This window comes from Alligator mississippiensis, chromosome 3 (genome assembly GCF_030867095.1).
Source record: "Alligator mississippiensis isolate rAllMis1 chromosome 3, rAllMis1, whole genome shotgun sequence".
Lineage (NCBI taxonomy): Eukaryota > Metazoa > Chordata > Crocodylia > Alligatoridae > Alligator > Alligator mississippiensis.
Genome location: NC_081826.1, coordinates 75,132,962 through 75,155,886, shown reverse-complemented (window position 1 = coordinate 75,155,886; position 22,925 = coordinate 75,132,962). Strand labels below are relative to the sequence as shown.

General features: G+C 44.1%; 1 protein-coding gene and 1 long non-coding RNA gene across 3 annotated transcripts in view; one reads left to right on the top strand and one right to left on the bottom strand.

Annotated features, from left to right (window-relative positions):
* LOC109285977 (uncharacterized) overlaps positions 1–19,865 on the top strand; it is a 74,552-nt gene extending 54,687 nt beyond the window's left edge. Inside the window, exon 3 of the long non-coding RNA XR_002093904.2 lies at positions 19,766–19,865. This is a non-coding gene — a long non-coding RNA (uncharacterized LOC109285977). The remainder of the gene's footprint in view (positions 1–19,765) is intronic.
* The window catches only part of PCMTD1 (protein-L-isoaspartate (D-aspartate) O-methyltransferase domain containing 1), an 88,126-nt gene that overhangs the window by 32,506 nt on the left and 32,695 nt on the right, over positions 1–22,925 (bottom strand). For both annotated transcript variants that reach the window (XM_006268301.3, XM_019498631.2), the window contains exon 2: positions 3,030–3,456. In XM_006268301.3, coding sequence (XP_006268363.1) covers positions 3,030–3,336 — 307 coding nt within the window. In that variant the 5' untranslated portion in view covers positions 3,337–3,456. The remainder of the gene's footprint in view (positions 1–3,029; positions 3,457–22,925) is intronic.

Here is a 22,925-nt window from a genome sequence, read left to right as displayed (position 1 = left end):
CTAGCTCCAAACCCATGGGAATACTCTAATTGAGTAGTTTTTACTGTCACAAGGCAATTATGAAGAATATCAAATTATGTTTTAACCTTATCAAATCAATACAGTAATACTTTAATTGTCCACAAATCAATATTACGCTGTGAAGGATAAACATGACAGCAAAATCATAATATTCTAATATTTCTGTATTTTGTTGAAACAATAAAGCTTATGACATTGTTTTCACTAGGGTTTCCAAACTGTGGATTAACTATGAGGATGGTTATACCAGTTTAAAAAAAAAAAAAAATTCCAATTATGTCCAACTTAACTTTCAGAAATAAAGTTAGCGTCCTTCACAATGGAATTTTTTTTTTTAAATCATCATGAAGCTTTAAAAAACTGCTAAGTTTCCTTCTCTATCAGTTATTTAAAATACTCTTTTCATGTGTTTCATCTCACATGTCTTTGTGTTATATTTTACATCTCTGAAGGACATAGCAGATTTTCTCAATGCCTTTTTATTTAGATGCTTGGTATTTTGAAGTCACCTTCAAAATCAGTCTCACAACGTTGTCTTCCTCCACACTCCCTTCCTAGAATTTTGAACAATTAAGATCTTTTCTGGATGAGAATACAGATGAGGCAGCATTCATCATCCATCTACTAGCTTCCTGGAGATTAGTTAAATTAGCTAAATACAGCTTCAAGTAGAGATAAAAGTGTATAGGACCCTAGCCAATGGTAATGTTAAACCAAAAAAATAAAATAAATAAAAGCACACACACAACAATGAAGGGATGCAATTAATCATCTTGATTTTTGCAGCAATTAGACAAATATTTAAATACTGCACTCTGCTTGCAGGCATCCAGCTAGCAGCGAATAAAAGGGAAAGTATCCTATAATTAAACCATGTGTTAACTATTATGGAAGAATTCAGTTACGGTGAAGTTTCTGTTGTTTGGTATCTCCCACATTGATAAAAGTACCTCATTTCCATCAAAAGTCAACTCTGAGAAAAGGAAAAGGATGTTTCATGAGCCAGTTTCTGTTAATACCATGTTTCAGTTTTGAATTTGTAACAATGAATGAAGATTTCTTCAAAATCAGCAGCCAGCAACCTTTACAAGCCATGGGCTGCAGCAACCCAGCTACCATTCAAGGCAGGCAGGGAACAGGGGGCTTGGCCTGCATCCTCATCAGGGACAAGCAGCTGGGACAGCTACTTTATCTGTGCAGCCACTACCATTTCTATATCTGTGCAGCCACTGCCTCTCTACACCCCCAAGTTCCCTGGATGCAGTCCAGACCCAGCTTCCAGCAGGTGGGGAAGTGAACTAGCCCCAGGCAGCTGGAAGTGTGGCACAGACACAGCTGGAAGCTATATGGCTCCAGCACAGCTCCCCACTGGCCAGAAGCTACTAAAGGAGGTGGGGAGGAGGTAGAGAACAGAGAAAAGTGGCAGCTGCATGAACACAGCTTCTAGCTGCCTGGCCCTCCTCCCTGCCCAGCTCCAGCATGGATGTGGGCTCAGGCAAAGTCCTCTGGCCCACAGGCCAGATACCATAGCTCCTCAGGCTGGATTCAGCCTGTGGTCGACCGTATGTTACCAACCCCTGATCCCAAGTATTCCAGCTTATTATTTTGATTAAAGAATCTAATTTGTTACCACAAGAGAGAGCAGTGGTTCAATTGTTTCACTGATTTACAATAACTGGAAGAAAAAGTCACTTGGGAGCGACTTACAGAATTAGTGTGTTACAGATTTCCTTTCTTCTGGATTATTTCCAGTTCCCTTAGAAGTTTTACCACTCATTAACCCTATTTATAAAAGTCAATAAGCCAATATGGTGAGTGTCAGAATTTTATACACTAGCAGACAGAACACGTATATTTTCTAATGCTTTTTGTAACTGTAGATGAGCTCTCTGGTTCAAGGAAGCACTATTAAGAAAACAGGTAATAAGAGAAGTGCATTCGCAAAGCTCATTTCAGCTAACATAAAACAAACTGTCAGAAAGGATATTAGAAACAGATAGCAAATTTGAGAATTTCTTTTTGCTGAAAATGAGCACTTAACCTGTTCCATAATGAAAAAATAAATTTTCATCCAATATCTAAGTTTCTATTTTAGTGCATTTCTGATGCAAGAATCATCTACAAAAACATTTGAAATGAGTCAATAATCCTTGAAACTGCCAGGCTGCCTCCATTAGTATTCATGTTAGGATTCAAACCATTAAAAGCTAGAATCAAGAAGGTAGAAGCTGCATATGCAACTGCCCCCCGTAACAGTCATTATGTAGCCATGTTTTCAATATATTTAATAACCTTTTGTACAACTTTGGATTCCAAGGTTAGTTTTCCTCCTGTTTATGGAAGCTTATGCTATTTTCATTGCCAAAATTACTCGGTACACCTTTGTTATTCTTGACATTGTCATTTATACATATTAAATTCTATATTCTCAAACGGTGGGCTTTTAAAGTAACTTTAGTCAGTATCATACAGTCTTTTCATTCAGGAGCACAATCAGATACACTTACAATGAAACAAGTAAGCTACAAAGCTACGCTGGATTAAAAACCACACCAAATATAACAAAAAATAAAAAATATTAATATTCCTAATTTAATCCAGGTTATCCATCTAGGAAGTATATAAATATCTTGTCCTGTTTGAAGAGAATACTTTTATGAATCATTAGCAAGTTTTAGTACTGTAGAAAGATAATAATCCTTTATATACCCTCTGCTTCAAGCATGTAAAAAACTATTTAGGAATCAAAGAACACTAGGAAGAGCAAGATGGACAAATGACAACTGTTTTTCTAAAACATTTTTTCATGAAAAGTTAGCTACCATTTCTTAAATATTTTACAGCATTCAGAACGCATGTTCAAGTTTATGCTTGTTCCATTACATTACTTAATTATAGCACTTTAATAGAAAACCCTTGTAAAAATGCTGAAATGATCATCTAAGGAACTGAAATCAATTACAACACTATTTCAACTGAAGAAATTTGAAAAATAAAAAGGAAATTACCTAATATTAATCCCACCATTGTACTCAAATATCCAGTTCCGCTACCAAGATTTAGAAAAGACAATCCTGGTTGAAGCTTCAGAGCCTCCATGACTTCAGAGTAAATGCAAGGTGCTGATAAATGTATATTTCCATGCTTCCAAGCCAAGTCTTTATAAGCATTGTCCCTGTATCCTTCAAGATAATAATCACCGCGATCAATTGCTCTGAAGGCTTGCTCCACACTCTCAGTGCGAATATACTGAGCTTCTTTTAAGTTATCAATTAAGTCATCATTGTCTTCCCCAGCACTCACAGCTCCTCCCATGATGATTTTCTATGATAATTCAGTTAGTTTGAAAAACATTAGCAGATTTTCCAAATGTCAATGTGCAAGGGACTCTCTTCTCTTCCTTACAACAGCACAGTAGAACATCACAAATGAATCCTGGAAGAAAAATAAAATAAAATGTCAATGTTCTGAATTTGACAAGGGCAATTCAAAAGGGAATATAAAAACCAACTAACCAAAATAAATAAATAAATAAATAAAACCCCCAGAAAAGATGGTGACTTAAGTGTAATCTTGCTTTGGAAAAATGAATTATAAAAAGCGATGTATTATTTCTTACCAACTTCTAATTTCCAAATGCAGTTTTCTTAATTTATATGACTATTTCTTGAGTCTGAAAAACACCATGTGCATTTACTCGGATTACGTGCTTACACCAGCAATTCCTAATCTGTGGTATGCATACCACCAGTGGTAGGCAGACAGCCTGTCAGTGGTATGCATTAACAGATTCATTATAATGACTTTATATGACACAAATTTGCTGGTGGTACTTAAGGTTGTATCATTTTAAATTGGTGATGCACAATTTGCCAGAGTTTGGGAACCGCTGGCTTACACTGAACCCGATCCCCATGGAGTTTGAGTGCCTTCTAACATTTTGGAACACACACTTTATTTATTCACATACTTCACACAAATAAGCCATCTAAAACTGGGGTGCATTTTAAATAAGGAAACTGATTTTCACATCAGAATTGTGACAGGGGCTTGTGCTTGACATTGGCTCACCCAGGCCTGAACACACAAGGCTACAACCAACAACCCTGAAGCAAGGGTGGCATACCCATGTCAGCATCACTCTCCCTCTCCTGCTGCAGGGACCAAAAGCTAGAGGATTAACCTCTTCACAACATCTGCCAAATTAATGCTTTAAAGACAGGGGGTTTTAACCTTTTTTAATAAGTGTACCCCCAGTGGCCAGATGCAGAGCAGGTTGGGGGTAGGGGGGAAGGTGGCATGCAGCCAGATGCAGGTGGGGGGGGGGCAGGGGAGAGAAGAGGTTGGCATGCGGCTAGACATGGGGGGGGGGGGCCCACGAGGGAAGGAGAGTGCGGCCAGATGTGGAGCAGTGGCAGCGTGGGGTGCTGGGGGGCAGCAGCAGCCACCATGTGTGAGCTCCCCCACCACCCCCATCTGGCTGGCCAGCAGGGCTGCACTTGTACGGCCCACGGAGGGGTACCGCTACCTTCAGCCCCTCCACCTGGCCCTGCTCCTGGGAGGCTGTGGAAGCACAGGGTGGTGGGTGACAGCGCTCCATCCCTACCAACTTATGCTTATCCCCTAGGGCCTTCCCAAGTACCCCTAGTTGACAACCCCTGCTTTAAGAGGATTAACAGAGGTGGCTGTAAGAGTTTAAATCTGTAGCTGTTGGTTTTGCAGGGAGGGGAGAGGGAGAAGAGTGATGCTGATAAGGGGAATGCCACCTCCACTCCAGGCAACTGTAGCATTCAGCCATGAGTGAGCTAGTGTACCATGACACAAGACTTAAAATGAGATTACCATGGGGCTTCAAGCAATAAGTGGGGAAGAAGGTAGAAAATGTTTTAATTAGACTAGCAAATTTACTTTCCCAAAGCCAAAGATAAAATCAGTGGACACATCTACACAAAACATTTACTACACAGTCGAATATTTAACTGCTCAGTTAATTTCTCAGCACCTACATGTGCGTCCCTCTTAGGGTGTACGAAACTAAAAAACTCTGCAGCAGGATTTATTGCTCCTAGGTGCAGTTTTTTTTGTGCATAGCAGAGTAAGTATAGGTGCCAAGCCAGCTGGCTGGGGCACGACGGTGCTTCAGTGGAGGGGCTGCCTACTAGCTAGCCCCACACTGAAGCACCCCTCACGTTCCAACCAGCCCCTCTGCAGCAAACTGAGCCTGGTCAGAGCAGCCCCAGGTTGGTAGATTGACCCTCTGGGCCCATGTCAGCTGGGGCTGCTGCAACCCAACTCAATGCACTGTGGTCTGTGTTCACATGTAAACCGTGCACCCGGGAGCTTCCGAGGAGCAATAAACTGCGGAGCAATAAGCTCAACAATTTATTGCTGCACATTAATGGCATGTGTAGATGCACACAGTATGATGCTATATGATGCATGCAATGAAAATTGTAGCATAAGCAACAAAGTGAGTAACCCAAAAATTAAGTTTCCAAACAGATGCATACACTGAGAAAATAAATTTGCAATTACAAGATATTGGAAAACCACAAACTACATATTCTAGTATAGATGCCAATACTGTTAGTCATTACCCCAATCCCACCCTCCCTACACATGCTGTATGATCAGTAACGGAAATTTCTGAATAGCTGCAACACTTGTCTTTCATATGGAATGCCAACACACCCTTTAGTCTCCTAAACTAACAACTGCTCCCTGCCAGTATCCACATCAGGGAGAATCCTCCAGAAAGGAGGATTATAAAAAAGTTGGTCACGCTGAGGGACAAAAGAAAGTGTGCCAAAGAGACACGTATTCTGGTGAAAGTATGCAGGATTCAGACCAAAACGTGAAAAATACAAGAGTGGCTGAACACAGTACTGCCAACCCCACTGTGTCAAAAATCATGAGACAAAACTTAAAATGTCAAGAGATTTGGGATGTAAATCATGAGATCCTCCGTTCTAACCTCCGCTCCCTTGGGCTTCTCATGCATATGCCCTGATCATCCCCCCTGCCCATTGTAGCCCCAGGCTTGGTGCTGACCTGGAGCAACTCCCTGAATGCCCCCACAGCAGGGCCCCTTCTAGGCTCTTCTCCCACACAGGCTCCCAGGGACTTTGCAGCTGGTTCCACCCTGGTTGTGGCCAGAAGAAAAAATCCCAAGATCTGAGAGTCCCATTGCAAGATTGTAAGTCAGACTTAATTTTACTTAGAAACTGTGACTTGCACAATAATTTTGAGAGAGTTGGCATTACTGTGAACAACTGCTAAAAGACAATAGGCAGAGATCCAAAGAGACATCCTGTGGCTGCTAAAGCAGTTGACCTACCTGCATGAACAAGTTTTGACTGGGGCATAACACACCCCCACAGCAATTCTATGTACACTAAAACATAGACAATATGGGTTACTGGCAGGGGTCATAACACTGCCGAGTCACACACCCTCCACCATGCCCACACCAGTATCTACTATGCCCTGCCAGCGAAGAGAAATGCTAATTTTGATTACACATAGTAATCAAGTCAGTATGCTGTCATTCCTGTACATAGCATTTGAATAGTTGGTAAAGAAACAATGTAACTAAGGTAGGGTAACTAGGGTAGCAGCCCTGGATGCTAGGCCTGTGCAAAGTGGAAAGTATTCACTTATGATTTGGCGATTTGGAAGGACAGCGATTCGATTTGGAGATTCGAATCACTGTTCTGATTCGATTTGGCTGAATCCAACTCCGAAGATATTCAGCCATAGACTATACAGGCAGGCAGTGCCAGTAGGAGCAGCTGGGGGAGCAACCAGATGAGTCCTGGTTTGAGATGCGAGCCCAGGGAGAAGCCATGGCTCCTCCAGCTGCTTCCCCACTGGGGCAAGGCAGGCAGTGCTGGCAGCCCCAGGAGAAGCTACAGGGTCTGGGGGGAAATGATCAGGGAGCTGGCAGATCAAACCTGGAGTGGGGGGGGGGGGGAGGAGGAGTGAGTGAGGGCTGGAGGAACAAACAGGGGCTTCCCCCCAGTTTGATTCCCCAGTTCCCAGTGTGATCCCCCAGGGCCTGAGGCTTCTCCCAGGGCTGCCAGCACTGTCTGCCTCATGCTGTTGGGGGGGGGGGGGGGAAGCTGGACAAGCTGTGGCTTCTCCCAGGGCTGCCAGCTCAAGCCACGACTCACCCAGCTGCTCCCCTAGCCAGCACTGCCTATTGCCTGCCTGTACAGTCTACGGCCAAATCTCTGAATTTCTCAAAACCTCTCTTAATCAATTTGAAGGCTTCAGATTTGGCTCAGAGAAATTAACATGTCTCCCAATTTGATTCAGAGATTCAGCCACCGAATTGGGCTGAATCTCCTCTAAACTGAATCAGCTACTGAAGTTTTGCACAGCCCTACTGGATGCCAATTTTGTAGAGATGGGCAGGGGAGGGGAGGGGGAGGGGGGAAGCAAAAATTAGCAGCTGTAACAGCAACTACTTCAGCAGCATGGTGGCAGCCAAAAGTTGCTGCTGCCTCTGCATGTCACAGCTTCATCAGTCACCCAGCTGCTTGTTACACCTCTGTGGTAAAGTCAAAGCTGTCCATAAATTGCTGCCTTCTTTTTGCTATACCCAATATATTGTGTTGAAGTACATGCTACTTGCAAGTTGATGAGTCCTATACCATTATTTCTGGCATTGTAGAACTGCCTGTCATGTTAGTGCTAGTAATCAGCATGGTCACACAGACATACTACCAGCAATTTTAAAGAGGTATGGCAGTCTGGATATCCTGAAGAAACAGTTGCTTCCCCCCCCACCCACAATATAAAATTACACCTGCAGATGGTAACTATTTTCCATACATTATTAAAATATTCCTTAGTGATTCTCAACCAGGGTGCTGCAACACCTGAGGGTGCTCTACAATCCTTTTAAGTGTGCCATGCAATGTTAGCACACCGAGGCATGTAAACATGATTCACAAGATGAACCCAGAGATTTTAAATAGGAAGCCACAGTGTTAAAAATGTTTTGACCTTCTGTGGTCTAGGCAGTTTGCAACAGAAGAATTGCAAACAACTCAGTTTTTCCTGTAGTCAAAAAACCAAGTTAAAACGAAAACCTTTTGTTTTCCAAGGGGTGCCTGGAGCGTAGGAAAGTTGAAAACTACTGCCTTAACCACTAAAATGTATTACAAAATCCGTGTTATATTTCAAATACAATACACCATCAAGCATTGCATTAACGTTCACATTGAAACACCAATAAACTATTACCAAAGTAAGGTTTGAAAGCTTCGCTGCCTCAAACCTCACTGCAGTGGCACTGTTTACTAGTTAGATGCCACAGTAGTCAGTTAGATAAAAGCCAGTTGGCTTCATTTATCCACCCTAACAACAGGGTCTCCTAGACATTAGGAAAGTCATGGAGTACAGGAATGGGACAAACATTTTGCTCACTAGAACCAAGTCTTGTCATGAGATACATTTACTTTCCCTTCACTTTTCCAAATGCAAGCTTCGCACTCATTCTGCAACTGTTCAGGTTATTAGTTAAACATATACTTACTTCAGTTCATCTCTCTAGAAAGCAGTTTTTACCGCTGTGCAAAGCTTCGGTTCCTGCTTCAATTCAACGGAAATTCAGCCCGATTCAGTGGCCGAATCTGAATCGAATCAGGAGACCCTTTCTCTCTCTGAATTGAACTGGAACCTTCCAAATCAATTCAGAGAGATTAGGAAAGATTTGGCGATTCAGACAAGAGACACAGCTTGAAATGTTTTTTCTATATACCTCAAGGTACCAGGCAGCTCGTGAACACTGAGATGGTAGGAAGGATGGAGTGTCCCACAGGCGTGCGGGGTACTCCCCAGCATGCTTGGCAGCAGACCCATAAGTGGACAGAAGCATTTCCGGTCCACTTCTGGGTCTGTCAGGGAGTATGCTGGGGGGCACCCCCATGCCCTCCCGACTTGGCAACTGGTGCTTCCCAAGTCTGGGGGGCACCCAGGATCCCTCCCCCGAAGCCGATTGCCAAGCCGGGGAAGCACAGGGGTGCCCCCCTCCATGCACTCCCCGGCGGACCCAGACATACTTCCAGTCCACTTCTGGGGTCACCGCTGAGCCCACAGGGGGGCGGGGGGGGGGGGGCGGGCCGGGCCATGCTCCTGTGGGACACTCCATCTGCCTCAGTATTGCAGCCTTCACGAGCCGTGCCTGGTATCTCAAGGTATGTAAAAAAAAGACATTTAAAGCTGTGTCTATGAGCAAGGAGCAAGGGGTGCTCCCAGGGATGCAGGCCCCCAGATCTGCATGCCCAATAGTAGTAGGTTGCCACTCCTGCCTGGGGCCAGTGGCAGCAGCAATCTTCCTGGTGCTGGGCACAGGCTGCGCCCAGCACCAGTCCCAGGCAGCAGTGGCAGCCTCCTGTCATCCGGCATGCAGATCAAGAGGCCTGCACCCCCAGAACGAGTCCAACACAGCCCTGCAGCCCTCCCAGGGGTGCGGGCCCCCAGATCTGTGCACTGGATGACACGAGGCTGCCGCTGCCGGCAAGTGTCACAAGTTTTACTTTGAACAGTTTAAGTTGCAGTTTCCCAGAAACCTCTGCACCCATCTCCTTGAAACTTGGCAGGGCTTCATTCCCTCAGAAGGAGCTATCACCCACCAATTTTAATCACAAAATGACAATTTTAGGCATTTTCATGATTCCCGATTATAAACTATGGGGGCAAAACGTTGAAATGCATCGATACAGCAAAACAGTTTTGATTAAACGAAATGGAACAGTACTTCGAAATGAAATGAAACAATGAAAGAAATCAGTGTCCCTTCGAAACAGCGAAACGGACATTGAAATGAAACAGTATGGTTTCCCACAGCCCTAATAAGCAGCTGATAAGGTAGAACAGAAGTAACTATATATTTGACTGCTACCTTACACATGCCTAAACTTCCCAAAATATAGCAGCTACCCTATACCAAACTGACAATTTCCCAAAAGGCAGTACTCCCAAAGAGCGCACAGATGTTTATGCAGAATACATGTCTTTTTTGCCAGTGATACTCTGTGGATTTAATTCATTTGTACAAGTGGCTGAGTGTGAAATAGCTTGTCACTAAAACAAAAAAACAGAACGTTTACCCACTACAACCATTTAGCTTTGGTATGGCTTAGAATGTCTTGTCAAAACAAATTACCATCAAAATATGCCCTTTTGTTGTCAGGAATGAACTTCTTTAAACCTACTTACTGAGAAAATTTAACACGTGCACATTCTAGTCCTAGTGAAGATCCTGTTGTTAGCTCCCCAAGAACACTGAACCAACGCACAGATTCTTCTGTTGTAAGATTGAAATCGTGGAAGATGGAAGTGAACTGTTCTCATCTAAAACCCCAAGCTGTCTTGCCCATAGCTATGGCCAAGTATTCGCTGTAAGACATGAGTAGGGAACCTGCTTAATTCACAGGCTTGCAGATTTTATGGAAACCGCAAAATCTGGGATTGTCTGCCAAACCCACAAATCAAAAACGACAATAAAAGTAAAATGCTGGCTCTCCAGTGGGAGAAGCATGAGGCTGCACAAAAGGCATCCAGCAATCAAGATGGCAGTGCCCCCTTGTCCCTTCTCCCTGCCCCCACGGAGCCTCTCTGCCAATCAGCACAAGGCGAGGGGAGGGGCCACCACAAAACGACCACAGAATTAGAATTAGAATGTTGCATCGCGACCAACCCTCAAAACCCCCCAGCTATTTAGGTAGATGCCTAGACACGGAGATGATAAACTCATAGATGGAAGAAAGCCATTTTAAGGAGGGTACTTCTGAGGAAGATGGGAAACCCACCAAAATATTCTACAGGAATGAAGAAAATGTTTTAGGCTACAGACAGACATTACACTTAACTGATTTAAGTGAGCAGAAACTAGTTTAAACCTGTAACAGAAAAGATGTTCAGTGCACAGACACCAGTTTCAAAATGGCTGAAACTGGTTTGAGATAAACCTGGTTGAATGCAGTATCAGACTTTACATAAACCAGTTTGAGCCAAATCAGTTAAGTCTGTCCTAGACCTCTTGCTGGTTTAAGATAAGCCAGACTCCCCCAGCATCCCAGCATGCTCTCTGGGCTGGGCAGGGCTCTCTGCTCCACAGCAGGGCTGGCCCCTCCCCCCAATCCCTGGCTGGAGCTCTGACAGACTGCAGGCACAGCAGGGTCTGCCTGGCTTCCCCCTGCCCTCCCCACCACCAAACCAGGGATCTCCTCTCCTATGTCCCACAGCACAGACTCCAGGGGTATGTGGTACGCAAGCAAATACTTAACATCAACTTTTCACAAACTCTGATAGGTTGTGCACCACCAATTTAAAATGATACAACCTTAAGTACAGCCTGGAAATTTCAGTCCAACCTTATGTATCACAAGCAGATTTTTGTCATATTAGGTAATTATAATAAATATTAACGTGGACCACTGCCAGGTTTTCTGCATACCATTGGTGGTACCTGTACCACAGATCGGGAACCGCTGCTCTATGAAAAGCTGAAACTGATAACACTATGTTCCTCCACATTTAATGTGTAAAATGTGATTACTGAACTTCATTAAAATTAACAATGCTTTATTATATACAGGGCTGACAGCACCAAATATTAAGCCTGGCAGACACCTATTAAGGTCACCTAAAGATTTCCATTACAGGCCTCTGCTTTCAATTGTTTCTACTATTGGTAAAATGGTATCTGCTTGGGCTGAAGTTTTTATGTTGCCTAGTTGCCTTTGGCAGAACACGAAAAGCTAGCATAGTCCAAACCCCACACACTGATGCACAGATTTAAATACATATGGTTTTCCTTCAGAACATTCCAGTTGCCATGTCTGTATTGTGCTGAAAGGAACTGACAGTAGCAGCCAAGGAAGTGGGAAACTGGGACTGAGAAAACCAGCCATGCAAGATGATTCAGCTAGGGAGGGAAAACTGGAAAATGGACCTAGAACTTGAATTCCTACTGGGTGCCATGATAGTAGTAACAGATGTGATGAGGAGCTAGGAAAGATTGAGTTTAGGGAATTGAGAATGAAGTATTGAGGCAGAAGGAAGAACTAAAAATGGATGGGACTAAATTTTTTTTTAAAAAGGGGCAAGATTAGGACCTGGGTGGGAAAAAAAAATTCACCACAAAAACAAAAAAAATTGGGTTAAGAAACCAAAGGAGTGGAAGTTGGAAGTGGGATGGAGATATGTTGTAGAGAAGAAGCAGGATCAGGAATGAACAGAAAAGCCCATACTTAAACTTCCTCCAACATCTGTAATGGAACGCCAGCTTCTGGCATCTCACTAATCCTCGAGACACTCACTTAAAAAAGGACTGCATCTTCCTCTAATGCTGGTACATATCAGTTATTCTACTGGCTCGAGCAGAAGAGGCTCTGCACGAATTCCAAAGTCTCCAATCCTTTTGATGACTCATGGAGGTGTCAAGATATCACAGTGGAACTTTTTTCAGTTTACTGTGGAATTATATACAAACTATATTTAAATGACATTTAGATGGCAAAAACAAGTGCTTGAGTCTTTTAAAATGACAAATTTAAGGTTGCCTGTGCAACTTCAACTGAATTGTTGTTGACTATACGGAAATTATAATCTATTGTGTTTTAAGATGTGTAAAAAAGGAATGTTTTATTGGGATGCACTATCTTTTAAAAACTGGATGTTCCACATGGGTATGGGTTTTAATGCCAAAGCTAACCAGATGGATTTTACACAACTATGTAGGACTAAACCATTTCCTCAAACTAACCTTCTTGTAGCAGAATTTCCAGTTGTAGCGTGCTTGCAGGAGAACATGCGTGATTTCAAGTTAACCGAGTATGAAATACTTGCTTTTACTGGGATTGTCAAGGAAGAGGTACAGAGGCCTAATCTGCATTCTAGCTATTCTACACCACTTAGCAAAAGTAAGACTATGAAGATGAGCAACAGGAAATGAGTTAAGTATATCTACAGTGATGCCAGAGCACAGATACAAATCAAGATTTGGTGGGGGAGGGGGGGGGGGGAGGAAGAGAGAGAGAGAGAGAGAGAGAGAGAGAGAGAGAGAGTCTTCAGTTGTATAGTCCTCGAAGGCACGGACTGGGTATGAGAAAATTGGAGAGAATTCTATTTCTAAACATAAGGCTATTTACAGTATATTATTGTACTGTTTTACCAAAATGTGAGTGCTACTTTAAAAGTATTACTTCACATTTCTCTCTCCACCATTAAGACACCCTTCAACTGAAGCTATCAAACTTTGAATTTCATAAAAAAAAAAACAAAAAAAAAAAACAACCACTTACAGTGAGGCAATGAAAAAAAAGCAGTTATGTACTGTACCCATATTAGCTAAAAGTCAGTTATGCTTTCTTGAGGCAGGGCATCTATCACCGATTGACACTGGGTCAGGCCCTAAAGACAATGGAAGTCCTAACTACTATGCAAAAGGTACTGGATCCAGCCTTCCTCATTTATAACTAAACTTCTCAAAATTTCATAGGCCTTATTATTTTCATGATTATACACCATCAGCAATGTGCTAGTCAAATTAATTCATAGCCATCTATCCAGTCCATAAGTACTCCCCATGAAAAATATAGGTATTGAAGAGTAACCAAAAGCTATGCCTATCCACAAAGTGACACAAAGACATAAGATTGACGTTCAGATTCTACAACTCCAGCCACTGATGATGATGATGACAACTCCTGATAATTCTTCCAAGTCTTGTTCCCAGAGCAGGTCTTTTCCCATTAAAAAAACTTTTCACAAGGAGTTACTGGTTAGGGTTATATTTGTGTAACAACATGACTACTCATAAACAATGTAGAATATGAACACAAGCCAGACTACAATAATTTAAAACAAGATAAAGTAATTAATTAAACGTAAAAAAAAAACAAAACCCCAACAACAAAAAAAGGATTATTTAAATAAAACTTAAAAAAAGAGTAGAATGTAAAACTGAGGCTTTGGTGTTGTCTTTCAGGATAAAATGGAAACAAATTCTCACACAAAATTGTTTGTGAAAACTTAATTAATAAACTAAGCAGCTAAGAATCCAAACAAAAGCCACATACTTTCTATAATAATTAAAACAATGAACAAGCTGCAACATACTACATACTGGTGCTGGTATCAACATCCCAACAATGCTAAATAAAAATAAAACATTTGCTAGTGGCATTTATAGGTCAAAGTCTTGTCAAGTTAGAGATAGTATTTCAACAGAAATCTGGGTGGTTTCCTGGCAGTCTTTCCAAAGAGTGCCACACCTCAAATGGCATCTCTCAAACAACAGGCTACCTAATTCCCAGTCATCTCGCCCAGCCACCAGGCCTTGCAATGGACCCAAATGCCTTCTGTACACCAACATCAATACAGGCCCCATCATCACTTTTGACTGAATCATACAGATTGTAACATCCACGGTTCATTCACTTGCAACCTCACCAATGTCATACACTACTACCTGCTTACACTGCCCCTCTGCTGTCTTCACTGGACAGGCTGGGAGATCCCTATGAACAAACACTGCTCTGACATCAGCTGAAGACAGACAAACAAGCCTGGGGCTTTAACCTCCCTGGGCACTCCATCGTTGACCTGAGGGCAGCTGCTTCCGACAGCAAACTTTTAATAAACGATTTGAAAGGGAAACTGCAGAACAGGGAATCATCCAGACTGGACTGTGTTGAGTATAGGTTAAACAGGGACTATGAATTCTTATCCCATTCTCTAGATTAGCTTCTGTGACTCCTTGTTCCTAAAGGTTTACTGCTTGTGTGCTTGTTTCTCGTAGCACTGACCCCCTTCCCCTCCTTGTGTTTTGCATTCTAATTTCTCTTTTCTTATCCTCTACTTTCATCATAACCTTTCATAGCATCTGATTCAGTCAGCTGCAGCTCAGGAAAGCCCGTGATTACTCACTCTTTCTACTCTGATTAGTCTATAAGGTACAAATCTACCCTGCCTTCTAGTAGGCCATTGGGGAACCCAGACTCCCAGAATTCATAACTCTGGGAAAGCCACATGACAAGAGAGGGCCTAAACGCCCTGACATGAAGCTAGGTGCTGAAACCACAAGAGCTTCAACACTATTCAACAGCTGTTATAGTTCATGCTCCTGACTGCAACAGGAAACACAAAAGGCTCTGCCTGAGCCCCGCAGGGTTCTGAGGTTCCCTACTACAGAAGCAGGAGTCTGAAGTCCTGAGATGGGCTTTCAAGGTGTGTAGCTCTGGGGCAGCCCTGCTACAAGCCACAGACCCCACAGGTTCCCAACCCCTGAGATCCAGTGATTTCCCAGAGATGCATGCTGGGGTGTATTGCTAAACTGAAATCAAATTTCAGCAAGCAATTATCCCTCCCAAAAGACAATACACCAAGATGTCTGAATGTCTGGAAGTGTACTACAGAAAAAAAAAAAAATGAATATGCCTTGCTATGGAAAGACTCTAGCAAAATGTTTTACCGTTTTAAAAAAGTATATGGAAGTGCACGTAAAATCATTATAGAAACCCAGCAGGATTTTGGGAGAAGCTACCAAATTCCCAAAGAGAACAGTTTTGCAGGCGAAAGAAGGGTAGGTAACAGTTCCTACCTATTTAGCTAGATGATGGTTCCTTATAGACTTCAGGTGGTCAATAGCTCATGCAGCTGGATGCAAGTACCAGTCCGGCCACCAGATGGAGAACTCCACTAAACTTTAACAATTAACAGGTGACCAAGCTCTGAGAACACAGGTCAATAAGGAGTTCAGGTCTGGCTTTTATTTTATGGTAATCCAGTACCTTTTAATCCAAGAGTTGAGAATGATATAATACTGCTTTGCTATGAATAATTTTATAGTAACTATAAAAAAGTTGTTTTGTTTTCAGGTCCTTCTTAGACTTCCTTCTACAAACCTTGATAAAAGTTTCCCTTTCCCCAAGTATAAGAAAGCTTTTTTATTTAAAGTATCATACTTTAGCCTATAGCCTTTTCTAGACAATTGCCCTGGACCCCAGGGACAGGACAAAAGGAAAGAAAATGGGACAACTTCATGACTTCAGATAGAGAAAGATTAAACTGCCAATGAAGGAGAACCAACCTGTCCCTGATGCTGTGGGTGGAGCATACTAGGCATAACAGACTTGAGCTGCCAACCAGAAAGGAGAATGGGCCTATATAACAAGAAAATGTGTGGTTGAAAAGGGAGGGACCAGACAGAAATGTACTGCTGAACAAGTCTCCATTCTGCATGATGTTACCTATGCAGTGAGAAGGCTGTAGTGACAGTCTGGGCTTTCCAACTACACTCTCCTAACAGCAAGCTCCAAGGCACATGTTTTTGCTAGAAAGGTTTACTAAACAAACCAAAACTTGGCTTAGAAAATAATATTTTTTATTGATATAAAATTTCACTCTTTAAATTTTAGCAGGTAGCCTTCATCTACAGCCCATTGCCACTGAATTTGGTGGAGTCTGTTTTTTGGGGGGTTTTTTTAATGGAATTTTTTTTACAGGTACACTAATATATTGATGTCAAATCAGATTGATACCAATACAAGGAAAATTAACATTATCAGCTATTGGCTTTTTTTGTCTAATGTAGCTGATAACGTACCAATAAATAATATGCTTTCTGGGCAGGGCCCCTAGAAGCCATGTGCATGCACGCAGCCAAGAATGCAGCCAGGCATCATAGAGAGCAGCTCTTTGCAGGTAAATCTGTGGAGGGGAAGAGGCACGGGGGCAGGGGCATTGAGGCCCCTACAGTGAGGGAGGAAGTGGGGCAGGGTCAGAGTCTGGGGCTGAAGCTGAGGCAGGGTGGTGAATGGGACCCCCTGGGTCAGGGCAGGGAGCAGGACGAAGCCGCAGACAACTGGTCCAAGGGATCAGCATCCTGGTGCTTAAACATGGTGGCGGGGGTGTTTGAACTAAAGTTAATTGAACAAGCTTTAGTTCAAGTGCTGCCACCACTATTTTAAGTGCCGGGACACTTTTAATCAGAGCAGAGCTGAGTGGGGAGAGGGGGGAAGCAGACTGCAGGCTCTTCGCCCTGCTACCTTTGCCCCAGGTGCCACATGCTGACCGCACCGCGTCCCCTGCCTGTCCAGCAGCAGGAGGCACAGCTTGCCACCACCACCACTGCTGGACAGGCAGGGGACACAGTGCAGCCAGCATGTGGCTCCTGGGACAAAGGCAGCAGGGCAGAGAGCCCCAAGCCCACAGTGGGAAGCCGCCTCCACCCTCACCAGCTCTGCTCTGGTTAAAGGCATGCCAGCGCTTAACAATGGTGGCAGCGATGCTTGAACTAAAGCCCATTTTTAAGCACCAGAATGCTGATCTTCTGGATGAGCCGCCCGCGGCTCTGTCCCGCTCCCCACCCCAGCCCTGGAGTCCCATTTGCTCCCCCCCCCGACCCTGCCAGAGCCCCTACTCCTGCCCCACTTCCTCCCTCACCATGGGGGCCTCAATCTGCCCCCTCACGCCACTTCTGCTCCGCAGACTTACCTGCAGTGCGTTGCTCTCCACGCTACACAAATGCATTCCTGGAAATCAGTTATCAGATCAGTATCTGATACCATGAGCAAAAGGAACATGTTTGCTGTTGGGGGGGGGGGGGGAGCTCAGAGCCTGCCCTCACTGGCCCCTGGGGGTGCTCCCACGTGCCCCCCAGGACAGGCTGTCCGAGTGGCCCCTCTCCCCACCCCTGCACACCCCACCCCAATCTGCTGGTGACTCTCAGTAGCATTGGTGGTCCCTCAAAGTGGAGGATGACGTCCGTCAGACTTGATGGGTCCTCAGGTGACTGAGAAGCCCAGTTCTTGTTGCACACATTCTTCAGCAATGGGAGCATGTTGTTGTGAGTGGGAGTGAGATTCACAGCCCTGGGTTGGTCTCCTTCTCCTTCCTCCACCCTGTCAGTAGCAACTGGGCAGGGGAACCTCACACCCTTTCCCCCCTAGCAAGGCATGCTGTGTAACCAGGGCTGCTACAGGGAGAGAGACCCCAGGCTCTTTCCACCGTGGCACCCATGGCTAAGCTGCGGCAGGCCATGGGGCCAGGGCGGCTGTGGAGAGAGAAGCCCCCCCCTTCCTCTCACCCCCCTGGGCAGCTGAAGCCTGCACCTAGCTGGAGGGAGGAGGTGGGACTGGGATCAGAGGCTGTCACTGACTTGGATCAGTGACAGCTGATGGGGTGAGGCCAGCCCAGCACTCAGGCAGAGCAAATGAGCTCTGCCCGAGACTAGAGCGCAGCTCTGTACAACATCCCCTGGGTTGGCAGTAATTGCACTAAGTTAACCCTCAGTGGGATCTGACACAGATGTTTGATAAAGCGTTTTAACAGAAAGCACTTTAGTCTCATACCTCATCCACTGAGGGTTAATTTAGAGCATGATCCACAATTTTAAAAGCTCCAAGAGCTGCGAATGTCTGTTCAGTTATGGCTTTAGAGTGCTTTAAAAAGTGCACTTAAAGCACTTTAGGTGTAGTGTCTATACCTAGCCTGTATTTTTCTGTGCTGCCTGGTCTTGATATTGGGATGGAACGAACATGGTGATAGGCACTCAGGTTTTTTTGTTGTTGTTTTTTTAATGTAATACACAGCGTTCTGCCCAATTACATGTTATGAAAAAAATCGTTCAGCAGTACACTTTTAGTTTTTATTCTCACTGGTCAGAAAGAAGAGTTCTATATTAGAATTCACTTTACTGCAGTTAAATGCAATTCATGTTTCGTTTACAGAGACCATTATTTTTGTAGGGCAAGGAGGTACAATACAGAAAGGTCATTCAGTCTGCCATGCCTATACCTCCTTTTCTCCACCTTACTGGGCCCTTTCCATCCTCCTTCTATATAGTTCTTATAGTCCGATTCTTTTCAAGAATTTATGACTACAAGTACATAACTCATGGACTGGAGTTTGACATATAAAAAGTGACAAATCAATAGGTATGGTAAATTAGGTCATCTTAAGCCACTTTAAAGTTTAATTTTATGAAAAGATTCTTTTAAAACAAAACTCTATTCACACCAAGCTTACTTTTTATTTTTGTGTGTTCTGGGTATCTGAGACACACAGTGAGCTCTAGTAACTTTTCTGATTTCACTAGTGGCAAAATGCATGTCAGAATAGGATCTGCTGTTTAAACTCAAATCTACATATACTGAAACTTACTTTATTAGTAGTAGTTATTTCAACTTCTAAATTATTTTAAGAATTTTTAGCCTATCAGAATGGCCACACCTTTTAAAATTTTGCTAGGTTTTCCTGGGATATTTGTATGACTTTTCATTGAGAGCAATGTTAGATTCCTCCCTAACCTCCTTCCTTCCCCCCCACCCCCTATCTTCAAATTGTGCCTTATTTATTTAACATTCATGCAATAAACTTAGGCCTAACTTATTGAATCTTATTTAATTAAAAAGCAAGCACTGAAGTGTTAGTTCCTCTCTTTTGTGTTTGATAAAAATCAATCAACTTATTTAACTAAGTACCCAAATACCTTGCTATTTTTCCAGTATCTAACTATATAATGCATTCACATTTTGAAAATTATTATGCCACTACAGTAAGGAAAGCTTTTCTTATGTTCAGATTAAATATTCAGCATGTCAATTCAATTTGACAGACAGGAACTTTGTTTTCTAAATCCATGCTATTTAAAGTACACTGAAGACCGTGGTTGGCGGTGTTAGTAATCCCATTCTGTGTGCACATAATTGCATTTGACTTTTTTCAGGACTGGAAGGATGAGAGAAGAAATGGAGAATACCTATGATTTCTTCAAGGCCAGCATCTGTCTATCAACAATATGGGAAGTCTAAGGGGTTATCATTTTATTAAAGACATTTGGCTTTGGAATTCTGAAGCACAATATTTAGGCTTAGTTAGTTAATTATTTTAAATTTCCTATACCTCTTTTTGTCACAGGCAGTAACTTGGTAAGTTGCTTTCCCACAGAAGAAGAAGAAGAAAAAATCAGATTACTCTCTCTCAGGATGCAAAGCTGCTGCCACTGAAATTAGCTACAAAAAAAGAGAGAGCTCTATTAGCTCTCTCCAAGTCTAAAACACTTGCCTATTGGTGAAAACTTACACGGAATTAAAAAAAAAATAACACAAAACCTGAGGGCTCAATTCAACTTTAGCCCATTTAATGGCAGAACTATAAGGCAAAATCTTAAGCGTTACCTGAGCAGCAAGGCTTTAAGGCATGCTTTCTAGGCAACCCAGCAGAGAATTTTTCCCCATCCCTGCTACAAGCTCAATTAGTCCAACAAGCAAAATTGGAAATATTTTTAATGAAGGCAGGAAGAAACATAATTCTGCTATCTTCTGCTTCTGTAATTTTGAAAATACTGAAGCACTAGGCTCATTCTACAACTGGGACTTTCACAGTGCTCCATATGAGAAAAAGAATACTAAATTAAAAACGGAAGTATAGGAGTGGGAGCAGACAACCCCAAAAGCAGAATCTTTAGGAAGCTTCCCAGGGGAAACTAAATAGAAAGCCAGACTGATTGCTTTCTTAATGGAAAATAAAGTCTGTAGCACCAAGAACAGACTGAGACTGTAGATAAAGCCAAAACAAAATGAACACTAAGCTTTGGGGTGGCGCTATTCCCAACTCTATTGGGAATTCAAACTCCAAAAGCCAGAGGAAAGAACTGCAGGGTGCACAAATATTTCAGATTGAAGCCTTTGGCATAATTTCAGTAATTTTATGGGTACCTTTAGTCTCTAAAGGGCAGTCACAAAAGCATTTAAAAAAGGGCAGTGTTTTCCTAGCCATTTATCTTGCTCTCGTCACTTGCTCCACATGCAGTGAAAGGGGAAAAAAAAAAAAATCAAGTTATACCCTAGATGTGCCATAGTAACCCATGTTACTAAGAAGATATACCAGGTGAGACTCTCACTCCTCTTAGTTCCTTTGTGATACACAAGAGAGCTGATCAGTACAAAGGGACTCAAAAAGTCCCCATTCCAGCTACAAAAAGATAGAAGACAGGTATAAAGCTGACCACCAGAGAATGAGACGCCCTTAATGGCAAAGCCAACACACGCAGAAATTTGAAATGCAGTGGCAATGCATAACCAGATTGGGGAAGTTTGTCACAGAGTGGCCTCCCAGGGGTACTTTCCTGGGACCACTCAAGCCCTGTCTAGTCTCTGAGTACCTTGCAAAGCCAGCCCAGGCTTGACAACTAAAGCAAGAGTGGGGAGCCTTCCAACTCCAAGACCTGGCAGTTCCTCACCCTTCCTGGGTCTTCGTGGCTTGACTCCAAGGGCTGGCATTCAGGTTTGCTCCTGAGAGAGGGACTTCTCCTCCTGGAGTAACCCAGCACAAACCACAGTTCCAGGCAGCACAGCAGACTGTCTCTTCAGTAAAGGCACATTCTGGGGCAAAGGCCAGTCAGCAAGAAGTTCTCCATCCCCTCCAAAAGAGTTAAGCAGTTCCTCTGCCCCTAATCCAACACAGTCCTAAGCGCCTGCAAAAACATTCTGCTATTCCCTTCCAGTCTCTTTCAACTCCCCAGAGCTCTTCTAATTTCAGTCTTCCAAACTCTTCTTCCCCAGACCTGCCAGGCTGCTTTTTCCATCCTGCTCACCCTTTTTTCATATTTATCTTCTCCTCCACATCTCCTGGGTGTTGGCCATCTCACCTCTCTTGATACTCTGACACGCCCAATAAAGATTGCTGATACTGCAAGTTCAGCCTTGGCACTTAATCCCTCCTTTTCTGTGCACAGGCTAAGGACCTAAACCCAGTTGAACAATATAATAACCACTAGGCAGACACAATTAACAGAAATATCACAATAAAGCAGAAGTGGGCAAAATATAACCCGTAGGCCAGATCTGGCCCACAGAGGGTCTCTGGGTCTCGCCTGGCCCAGGCACTGTCCAGCCATGGTGCATCCTGCCACACCCTGGGCACACAGTGGGGCTAGGGTGGCTCTGCAGCTGAACTGCCTTTCTAGGCAGCCCAGGCAGTGGCAGCTCCTTCTGGCTGTTGCTGCTGCTGGCCTCAGCCCTGTGGTACTGGTGGGGACCCACATACAAAGCTGCAACCTGGCCTGCCCTGCATCTGCTCTGGTCTCACCCACCCGGGCTGAGCAACGGCAGCAGCTGGGCAGAAACTGTTGCTCAGCGTGGTGGAAAAGCAGCCCCTCCCCCTTGCTGTTGCCAGGCCCTTCCTGCTGCAGCTGCCTGGAACCCGTGCCCAGGCTGCCCTGCAGCTGCTCTACACTGCCACTGCTGCCCCACTGGGCAGCCTGGAAGTGGCGGTGACAGTAGTGGAGATCCAGGGCAGCCCAGTTTGCTGCAGGTGGCTGCAGAAGGAAGGGCCTGGCAGTGGTAAGGGGGAGGGATCTGCTTTTCCCCACCATGCTGAGCAACAGTTTCTGCCTGGCGATTGCCACTGCTCAGCCTGGGTGAGCAAGTCTAGAGGAGGTACAGGGCAGGCAGGGCTGTACATGTGGGTCCCCACCGGTACCATGAGGCAGGGGCCAGTGGTCGCAGCAGCTGGAAGGAGCCATTGCCACCACGTGGGCTGCCTAGAAAGGCAGTCCAGCCACAGAGCCACTCCAGCCGCACTACGTGCCCAGGGGGTGGCAGTACGTGCCATGGACGGGCACTGCAGAGCAGGCACAGGGCAGGCTAGGGTCAGGGCTGTGTATAGGAATTCTGACTGGTCTACTCCTGCTGGAGTTAAATCTGGAGCAGGCGTGGGGTAGGGATGGGGTTGCACATTGTTGGAGGTGGCAGGGAGGTAATGCATGGCATGCGGGCTCTGGGCTGTTGCAGGGCAGGTGCTGACTAGGTGGGGGGGGGAGAATGCATGTGCATGGGGGGGCTCGCATGCACACCCCACCATACCCATAAATCCTCCCCCACAAG